Source organism: Phascolarctos cinereus, unplaced genomic scaffold (genome assembly GCF_003287225.1).
Source record: "Phascolarctos cinereus isolate Bilbo 61053 unplaced genomic scaffold, phaCin_HiC Scaffold_4;HRSCAF=312, whole genome shotgun sequence".
NCBI classification, from domain to species: domain Eukaryota; kingdom Metazoa; phylum Chordata; class Mammalia; order Diprotodontia; family Phascolarctidae; genus Phascolarctos; species Phascolarctos cinereus.
Window position 1 is genome coordinate 335,361,564 of NW_027555847.1, and position 10,909 is coordinate 335,372,472.

Here is a 10,909-nt window from a genome sequence, read left to right on the forward strand (position 1 = left end):
GAAGCCTATGGACCCCTTCTTAGAACTTAAATGCATAAAATAAAATACACAGGATTAAAGATGAAATAAATTATATTAAATAGAGTTATCAAAATATCTTTGGGGAAAAAGAAAGTTCACTGGACCTCAGGCTGAATCTCTGCTTAGAGGCAAACAATAAATAGACAAACTTTGGCTTGACATGAAGTAGCTATGAAAGCTGGACTATGTATGGATGAGCCAAATGATTTTGACAATCAATAACTGTCTAATATCAGGATCAGTTTTTATTGTTTTCATCTCTCCCACCCCCATCAAACTCAATGTTCCTCTTCTTCCTTCTCCCATTGAAGTCCACTGGCAAGCAATATAAATTCAAATAAATAAAAAAAAATAAATAAATAGATAGATAGATACATAGATAAATAAATAAAATAACAAAAATAGATAGATAGCAATATAATAAATAAATATAAATAGCAATATAATTTAAATAAATAAAAGCAATATAAATCACAATAAAATAAGCAATATAAATGAATTCATAAGTAAAAAGCAATAATTTATTTTGGTGAAATTTCAAACTCCTTTTTCTTTAAAGAAAGGACAGGCAAAAGCTACTTGATAAACACATTTTTTAAAAAAATAGGTATAAATCCCAACAATAAAACTAGTTAATGGGAAGAGGGAGAAGAAAACATGAAATGAGGAAACAAGAGGAAGGGGGAAAAGAGACAGAGAAAAAGTGGAGTGTGAGCGATTTGCCATCAGCCTCTTAAGACATTCAACAGTTCTGATTCTTCCTTCACTTCACGACTAATGTGGAAATATGTCTAATAGGATTGTGTGTGTGTGTGTGTGTGTGTGTGTGTATTAGATCAAGTGCAGTCTTGGGGAGGGTGGAAGGGAGAGGGGCAGAAAAAATTTGGAACTCAAAACCTTATATAAGTGAATGTTTAAAACTATCTTTACGTGGCATTGGAAAAAAAATACTATTAAGTGGGAAAAAAAATAAATCTTAAAAAAAAAAGAAAAAGAAAAAAGAAAAAGACATCGAACAGTGCATTGATTCCCTAATGTGTAGGTTGTCACTACTTATCAGGACAGTCAGGCCTTTGTGACATTCCAGGAGATGGCGCTCTTGACTTCAAAGTCAATTCTCAGGCAACGGTAACAGAAGCACCTCTCATCTTCCTCCCTTATACCACCTTCAAACGTATTGCCAGGTTTACCAGCCCTTCCCCCATCCTCCCCAGCCCACTCCTCCACTGTACGGCCGGATTCCAGCCCCCAGGCCTCTGGCTAGGCCTAAATGAATAATGAAAACGACATAGAGATCAGGGCCCGCAAAGACCAAGCACGCTCTCCCCCGCCCCACCCCACCCCGCCCCCACTCCCACTCCCGCAGCCTCTGAAACCTCTGGAACTTTGGGACTAAGAAGAGGCATAGGCAGAAAAGGGGAGACAGATTAGACCAGGGGAGATTCCAGTTCCGTCCTTGCAAAAAAAAAAACAGTGGTAATGAGTTTAGTATAAAATCAATACTGCTTATCTTTATATTTCATCTTTTCTTCTGAACATACTGGAACCATCCTCCCTCCGAAAAAAAAAGTCCAGCAAGTTTTCTTCAGACCACTCAAGATACATCCTCCAACAAAACCAAGAAAACTTAGCTTCAGCAAGTTACTATTACTTTTTAAACCCAGGGAAATTAATGTCAGCTGGGGTAGGGGTAGGGGAAGTAAAGAGAGAGAAAGAAAAAGAAAAAAGTAGGAATTGAAACCCTCCTTCTTTAGCTTGCCCCAAAGTGGTTTTTGCTCTGGGTGGGCGTGCGTGGTTTTCTAATCAAAGGCATCTTTCGGAAGGGGTATAGGGTCTGTCGGGGTGGGGGGGGGCGGCGGCGGGTAGTATAGGTACAGGGGAGGTGGCAGGATCCAGGGAGAAAACCAACTCCTTGTTTTAGCCCCGGTTATCATTTTAATAGGCAGCAGCAGAGTGAGTTTGCATGAGAGAGACGAGGCTCAGATCTCTAGATCTCCTCCACTTTGTAATCCTTGTCTCAGAAAAGGTAATGTGTGAGCGTGTGTGCATGTGTGGTGTCGTTGTTGTCCGTGGGGGTGGGGTGAGGGGATCAGAAAGGCTTGGGGGATCGGAACCCAGGCAGGGAGGGCTGCCACTTTGATTTGCATTTACGTCCCTCAGAGTGATCTTCCGTGGTGACCATCTAGCTTCCCATCAGGGAAGACTTTCTCGTAACCTGGCCGGTGGCCTGCAGACCCCTCTCCCCTTCCCAGCTGGGAGCCACGGACAACTACGGATCGGGAAGGAAAGCCTCAGACTCGGCCGCGAGCACTCGGGGTGGCTCCGACACTAAGCCCCAGCGCACCTCCAAGGCCAGAGGCTCCCCTTAGAATGGCGAGGGTGGGCGGGGCGTTCTTTGTGACGTGTCGCTCCTTCTCCAGCTTCCACCCCGCCTCGAACCGCCCCTGCCTGTAAAAGCGTTGCGCCCGCCCGTTCCACTCGCACAAGTCGAACGCGGGCGCGGGTTCGGGGCTGGGCGGCAGTACTAGCTGGGGAGACGGGCTCGGGCACTCGGGAGCGCCGCACCAGCTCAGAGCCTCTGCGGTGGAAGCAGCGCCCCGGCATCGAGGAGGCTGAGGCTCAGGCTGTGAGCCAGAGGAAGACGCGATGGAGTTACTGAGGACGATCACCTACCAGCCGGCCGGCACGACCAAGATGTGCGAGCAGGCGCTGGGCAAAGCCTGTAGCGGGGAGTCTAGGAAGAAGAAGCAGCAGCAGCCTCTGGCCGAGGAGCCGCTGCCGCCGCCGCCGCCGCCGTCGCAGCAGCAGCAGCAGCAGCAGCAGCAGCAGCAGCAGCAGCCGCCGGCGGCGCAGCAGCAGCAGCAGCAGCAGCAGCCCCAGACCCAGCTGTCTGCGCACCATCACCACCATCACTCGCACTCCGGGACCGAGGTCTCGAGGATTATAACCGACCCCACCACGGGGAAGCGCTACTGCCGGGGCAAGGTGCTGGGGAAGGTGAGTGGTACCCGGGCGCGCGAAGCTGGAGGAAGGAGAGAATGGAGGGGAATTGGACCGCGGGGGTGCGGAGAGATGAGGGTCCACGCGAGGACCCCCCCTCATGACCCAGATGGAGTTGAGGGCAAGTGAGGCTTTTCTAGCAACCCTCCCCCCAATCCCTGCTCTCCCAATAGCACCGGCTTACCTGGGTGTTTCTGGCAGCACCTCCTCACCGGCCCCCCTCTTCCCATTTCCTAACCGGTTCCTACCCCGGGGCAGCTGAAGGAGCAGCAGCAGCAGATGCTTCCTGCCCTGGTCTTCTGGTCCTTTCACCTGGTGCTGCCTTTGTGTGTGCGGGCCGTCGAGGCTTCTCCCTTTTCCTCTCCCTGGGGCTCCACAAGCAGGTTTTCCCAAAGCCTTTTAGATTAAAAATGAAAAAGTAGGAAGCTGCTTTGTCAGAGGGTTGTGTAGAAATGGGAGTGCTTTTGTCCCCTCTCCATATAATTCTTTCTACCTGAAAACTCCCTGAATGTGATTGCATTCTTAAAGACAGTTTTCTGTCTCCCAACACCCCAAAACATTATAATAAAGAACTCTTCTTTGTTACTGAGGAGAGGAAACTGTGTATGACCCTTTTCAAGGTGCTTTAGAAAAGGCTCTTCTCTACACACAAAGGGGCCCATTTTCTTTTTCTTTTTCTTTTTCTTTTTTTCTTTTTGCCATGCTTAGCTTAATTTTCTGTCTTTGTCTCATTTTAGGGCGGTTTTGCAAAGTGTTATGAGATGACAGATTTAACAAATAACAAAGTGTATGCTGCAAAAATCATTCCTCACAGCCGGGTAGCTAAGCCTCATCAAAGGGAAAAGGTGTGTATGACTGTTGTTTAAAATATTTTCTTTGTGTGGCAGGATGGCCCTTCCCTCTTAGGAAAATGTCTTCTGCATGTGTAAGCACTGTCTCCTCAGAGGTGACGTGAGGCTCACAGAGCACATCTTGCTTTTTCTTTTAGATTGACAAAGAAATAGAGTTGCACCGAATTCTTCATCACAGGCATGTGGTACAGTTTTACCACTACTTCGAAGACAAAGAAAACATTTACATTCTTCTGGAGTACTGCAGTAGAAGGGTAAGGATTAGTTCTAACAACTAACTCCATTAGATTCACTAGCCACAAAACTGAAATTTGAAAATTTTATTTGTTTGGGATTTTAGATGATGTTAGACATTTACAGTAAAACAATCCACTTTCTATGAAAAGTAAAAGTCAAACAGCTGATTCTGACAACTTTTTTTCCCCCCTCTTCAGTCTATGGCTCATATCTTGAAAGCAAGAAAGGTATTGACAGAGCCGGAAGTCCGATACTACCTCAGGCAGATTGTGTCAGGTCTCAAGTACCTTCATGAACAAGAAATCTTACACAGAGATCTTAAATTAGGTGAGCTTGTGCCAGAAATACTGACCCTTTTGGCAAGGGGGGAGCTTTGTGCTTTTTTTCCCATTTGCTTTTTGTCTTTTTATCTGACCTAATGAATGCACTTATTCATTTTTCCCTGTAATCGTCTTGCAGTGAACCCTTTTTAAAAGATGCTTTGACTGTCCTATTCAACAGTGACTGTATCTGACTCTTGTGGATGATCAAGGAGGAATCATGTTCTTGGCTGTTCTTGTTTCTAGGTAATTTCTTTATTAATGAAGCCATGGAACTAAAAGTGGGGGACTTTGGCTTGGCAGCAAGGTTGGAGCCACTAGAACACAGGAGGAGGTAAGAGCCCAAAAGATGTACCATGCCAGAATGTATGGGCATGAGAGAATAGGAAAATCTGACCATGCTGTATACTTCCAACCAGAAAACTGATTTAGGTCGATTAATGCCTAGAGCACATAATCATAAGACTTCTGATAAACTGATGACCCAGAGGAGACAAAGAAACAAGCCTAAATATGTGTAGAGCATTAAAAGTACAGACTTTGTTTTCCTACAGGGAGAACAGTGGCCTTGGTTTGTTAGACTTGTCAGTCATGAGAACAATACAGTGATACTCTGTGTAAATGTTAAAGCAAATCAGACCCCTCTGCACCTATATTTTGTGTGCTTCTATTCCCAAAGGTCATCTGGTAGGGACCATATTGCAAACATTAGTCTTAGCATTGGTTATTTTGAGGGTTTTTTTTTAAGCTTCCATCCCTATTAACTCTTAGAAAAATCTCAACTGCCCTTTTGAAAGAGTGCGACTCCCTAACTTTTTTTTTAATTGTTGTCTTTTAGAACAATCTGTGGCACACCAAACTATCTCTCTCCTGAAGTACTCAATAAACAAGGGCATGGCTGTGAATCAGATATTTGGGCCTTAGGCTGTGTAATGTAAGTACTGCTGTACTATATACTCTGAATTCAAAGTGCAAATTTGGGTTTCAGAAACCTTTAAAAGGAATTGTTATGCAACCTTGACTAAAGAAAGTCTTACTTCATTCCTAGGTATACAATGTTACTAGGAAGACCTCCATTTGAAACGACAAATCTCAAAGAAACCTACAGGTGTATAAGGGAAGCCAGGTATACAATGCCATCTTCATTGCTGGCCCCTGCAAAACACTTAATAGCCAGCATGTTGTCCAAAAACCCTGAGGATCGTCCCAGTTTAGATGATATCATACGTCATGACTTCTTCTTGCAGGTTGGTGCATTGTCTTTTATTGCCATAACATGCTTGGCACAACATTCCAGACATCTTACAGTTTTCTGACTGTCCTTATTTTTTGTCACTTTACAGGGCTTTACCCCAGATAGACTTTCTTCCAGCTGCTGTCATACGGTTCCAGATTTCCACTTATCAAGTCCCGCCAAGAATTTCTTCAAGAAAGCTGCTGCAGCTCTTTTTGGTGGCAAAAAAGAAAAAGCAAGATATTTTGATACACATAGTAAGTTGCTTTACAGCCCCTAGCATTTAAAAAAAATCTACTGGTTAGCCCTAGAAAGCTCTGTTTAGTATAATTAGCTTTTTTATTATGAAGTTGAGAATAATATTAACTTCAAGTCCTCTTTGAACATACTTTCAGTGCACAGGCAGGCAGGCAGACAGACACCTATGGTATAATTAGTTTCTCTGGGTGCATTTATCATGATAGGCAGCTTTTTGTTAATTAATCAGTTGACCATACTGCTTATTTAACTGCAACCAATGACATTTTGTATAATGCTCTGTTTCCTGCCTTGGTTACTCATAAACTGAAAAAATAATACATAGAAAAACAAATCAGGCAAAACAAAACATTTAGGTGTTTCTGTTCTTAATTTTATTGAATTACCCATGCTCATACCTTTTTTTCCTTTAATTTACAGATAGACTAGCTAAGGAAGACGAAGAAATTTACAAGCTTAGGCACGATCTGAAGAAAACGTCAATAACTCAGCAACCCATCAAACACAGAGTGGATGAGGTATGTAGGAAAAGAATAAAAAGTATTTGCCTGCTTTGACTATAGCTGATAATTCCTTGAAGCTTAGCCCATGTATTGACTGAACTTCTGTATTTATCATAGTCCAAGCATGCAAAATACCCATCAAGAAATTTTTTTCAGAACCTTTTCTAAAAGCCTTTTCCACCGTCCATCCTCTATCACCTTTAAAAAGTTTAATTCTGGTCCCTTCAGTTTGACATGGTGCAAAAGCTAAGAAGCCAACTGTAGTGATGTAGTCAGTAATCTGACTTGCATAATTTTTCTCCTTCCCCCCACTTCCACCCCCTTTAAATCCTGTCAGTTGCTAGCAAAGCTTTGAAAGTCTTACTTTTTAGTGTTGAACCTTAAAATGTATTCAGATGCTTAATTCTTAATGCAGGACTCTCTCTTCTCAGGAGATCCAGCCACCCAGCACTGCTGTTGCCAACTCTGGAGCACCTGCAGTAGATTCCAAGCAGCAAATTGGTGATGCTATTCGAATGATTGTCAGAGGAACTCTTGGCAGCTGCAGCAGTAGCAGTGAATGTAAGTAGATGACAATATGGTTGTCATTCTTGGAAAATGTAAATGCTTAAAAGACTGAGTTAGCCAGAGTCATATTAGAACACCAATATTTCTGTGGTTGGTTGCAATTTCTTATTACTGAATTTGGAGTCAGAATAATTAGGTTAGAAACTGAGCTCTGCTACTTATTCCTTTTGTGATCTATGGTAAGTCACTTAGCCTTTTGGGGCTTCAGTTTCCAAATCTGAAAATTTAGGAGGCTGGATAACATTTAGGCAATGTGGGTAGTCGATAAAATAGGAGTCAAGACCCGAGTTCAGATCCCTCCCCTGTCACTGTTACTAAGGACAAGACATTTATCCTCTTTGAGTGTCCTTTTCCTTCTCTGTAAAAAGAATGGGTCAAACTAGATGAATTAGAAGGAACTTTCAGGTCTAGATCTGTGACCTTGTAGATATCTCTAAAGTCCCTTTCAGCTCTAAATCTTTGAGTAAGTAACATTAGCAAAATAGGAAAGATGTAGGCCTAAAACAAAAGTATGAAAAATAAAAGTCTTGTTCTTGAGACCTTTGACTTAAACCCTGCTTTCTCCAAGGTTCTTTAATAAATCATGTCTTCCACTCCATAACAAAAATATTATATCTGAAATCGCAATCTCTTTGTTTTTCAGGTCTTGAAGATAGTACCATGGGCAGTGTTGCAGACACAGTGGCCAGAGTGCTTCGAGGGTGTCTGGAAAACATGCCGGAGGCTGACTTTATCCCCAAAGAGCAATTGGTCACCTCATTCCAGTGGGTGACCAAGTGGGTGGATTACTCAAATAAATACGGCTTCGGTTATCAGCTGTCAGACCACACTGTTGGTGTACTCTTCAACAACGGTGCCCACATGAGTCTCCTTCCTGACAAAAAGTAGTTATTCAATAAATTCATAATTTTGATGTGTTCATTTTTATTTTTTCCTATTGTTAAAAGTCTCACTTCTGGCAAAACATGTCCCCCTGACTCTTTTTTTTTTTCCTTTTCTTTCCTCCCCTTCTTGCCTGTTAGGACAGTCCACTACTATGCAGAGCTTGGTCAGTGTTCTGTTTTCCCAGCTACCGATGCCCCTCAACAATTCATCAGTCAAGTGACGGTGCTGAAATACTTCTCTCACTACATGGAAGAGAACCTCATGGATGTAAGTGGGCATGACTGTCCAGAATTCAGCATGTTTGTTGCTCATCGAGGTTGTCCACACAAGAACGAATTTCTTGAATTTTCCTTCTCTCTTTTAGGGTGGAGACCTACCTAGCGTTACAGATGTCCGCAGACCAAGGCTCTACTTGCTGCAGTGGTTAAAATCAGACAAGGCCTTAATGATGCTCTTCAATGATGGCACGTTTCAGGTAAATGATGATGAAGGCCTAGCATGACTTCACTCATCGCCTCTCCAGAATTCTCCTTAGCTTCATCTAGCAATGCTCTGATCTTTCGCCCCCCTCTTTGTTTTCCGCAGGTGAACTTCTACCATGATCATACAAAGATCATAATCTGTAGCCAGAATGAGGAATATCTGCTGACCTATATCAATGAAGATAGGATATCCACCACCTTCAGGCTGACCACCTTGCTGATAACCGGGTGTTCATTAGAATTAAAAAACCGAATGGAATATGCACTGAACATGTTGCTGCAAAGATGTAACTAAAGGACTTTTCTGTCTAAATCCAAAGGACTTTTTTTTTATTTCACTGTGAGCACGAAAGGGAAGGCAGGAGAACGATCAGTATGTTGAAGAAGGACAGGTGGTGGTACGAAAACAATTCCTTTGCAGCCTGCTGGGCTGGGACCAGACTGAGGCATAAAAAATCTTGTCTTTGGATGCCATTAAACAGCGTACTAGAATGCGGTTTTCCTTGATGTACCTGTTTAAGGGGTTTTTCGGACAATTTTTCAGCAAAAATGCATTGACTTTTAAATTCTCTCTGTAGAGAGCATTTCAGACAGAGGACTTGGAACTGTGAATACACTTCCTGAAGGGGAGGGAGGGGGAGAAAGCTCCCATGTTGTTGAACGGCTGTAACTAGAGCAGCTTTGGCTGCCCAACTGTGAACTATGGCCATATTTTTTTTTCTTTAATTTTTCAAGACAAAAAATAACCCACACTTGTGGCTGGAGAAGTGCATTCCTTGTTAATAAACTTGTTATTTATTACAGCCTAAAGTGCAGTATTTATTATCTAAACTTTTTTTTTGGGGGGGGGGATGTTGACCATTTTAAACTGTTGGCAATAAAGAGAATGAAAAGCAGAAGCTTTGCTCTCCTGTCTTAAATCTAGACTTCAGAAACTGGTGGCAATAGAATGGACTTTGAGTTGCTGCTGGACAGATGACTGGCACTGTGTGCTTTCCTGAACTGCTCGGCAGACCGTGTTTGGAATATTACTGACAAAGAGCCACGCTGATCCTTCCTACCCACCCCCGCTCCCTCAGCAATAACGCAGTGATACTAATAGGTCACTGACATTTTGTCTCTCCCTCTCCCTCCACTTGTATGCTGACTCAGAGTTAAAAGATACACATCTCTATTTCAATAGGAAGAGGGCAAATGTACCGCATAAGACACTATCAAAAACCAAAATTCGGGCCTTGTTCGAACTCAAAACACTTGCTGTCTTACAGTGCTTCCCAGAACTAGTTTAGCTTGGCTCTGAAGGCTGTAATGATCATACGTAAACCCCTCATTTCATTAGGTGACAGCAGGGATGGGAAGCTCATTTTAACACTGAGCAGCCTCACTCTCTGCATTATCATATTTTCATCACCTATATGTGTTACTCAGCCTCTTAAAAAAACCCTGCCTAAATAATTCTAGTCCTGTTGCCAGTGCTAGGGCAGGAGTCCAGGAGCTGAGAACCTTTTTGTAGATCTGTTTTTGTGTGTGAAGGAGGAAGGGCGCGATAAGGTCCCAGGGCTGGTAGGCAATCCGTGTGTCCGTCTTATCTATTCTTGGAGAGGTCCAGACTTTATTTCCAAGTTGGCTTTCATTCAGTTTGCTCTATTCTCTTCCACACACACACATTAAAGAAAGCTGTTAATCCAGTTCTCCTGAACTTGTGTTGACCTGCACATGATGCAAATGATTTGTTTTGAATTCTTTTCCAAATCGAATCACTCCCGGTTCTGGGAAGAAGAAAAATGGTCAATAACTAGGCTAAGGGTCTACATGTACTTCTGAGGTTTTGTGTTCATCTTCCTGCTTAAAGATGATTAGCACATGTTGTAGTTTAGAAAAAAATGATAAAACATATCTTGTACCATCAAAGTCTGCACATAGCTTGGATTTACAAAGGACTTGGCATTTGGAAAGGATGCATCTGGCCTTAATTAATAATAATAAACATTAATAAAGTATGTGAAGTACTTTTCATCCATTATCTTATTAGATCCTCACAACCACCCAGTGAAGTAAATATAACAAGTATTATCTCCATTTTACAGATGAGGAAATTGAGGCTCTTTGAAGTTAAATGACCACCCATGGGCAGGGCTAAAGAAGGATTTTAGCTCCTTAATCTGCCTCTTAGCACTTTCTATACAACTGTGCCTATTGGCTTTGAAAGCTAAGGCTGAGGGAAAGCAGTCAGGGTCTTCTGAGATCTAGAACTGAAGCCGACTCCTGACTAGAAGAGCTCTAGCTAAGTCTTGATAAAGTTCTCAGGGGGATGCCACTGAAGCCTTTAGCTGGCCTTTGGAAAAGCTGGAAACTGAGAGCAATTAATAACAGTGCTACTTAGAAGATTTAAAACTCATGTTTAGGTTACCTTGTGTGTGGGAATGTGTATGTGAGTATTAAAAAGAAATTATACATGCACTTAAGTCATTGCTTTTTGTTAATAGTATGCCTTTAATGATCACTCGGGCTCCATTTCATCTAAACCCAGCCCTGTTCCTAACCAAGCATT

At 42.7% G+C, this 10,909-nt stretch overlaps 1 protein-coding gene across 1 annotated transcript; it reads left to right on the top strand.

Annotated features, from left to right (window-relative positions):
* Window positions 1-2,667: 2,667 nt before the first annotated feature.
* On the top strand, window positions 2,668-9,161 carry PLK2 (polo like kinase 2). Its single transcript, XM_020979027.2, has 14 exons — window positions 2,668-3,018; window positions 3,759-3,866; window positions 4,010-4,126; window positions 4,307-4,436; window positions 4,676-4,763; window positions 5,268-5,363; window positions 5,478-5,676; window positions 5,773-5,920; window positions 6,342-6,439; window positions 6,856-6,985; window positions 7,635-7,875; window positions 8,014-8,143; window positions 8,241-8,351; window positions 8,462-9,161. The coding sequence occupies exons 1-14, from the start codon at window positions 2,668-2,670 to the stop codon at window positions 8,651-8,653; spliced, it is 2,139 nt and encodes a 712-aa protein (XP_020834686.1). The 3' UTR covers window positions 8,654-9,161.
* Window positions 9,162-10,909: the final 1,748 nt, after the last annotated feature.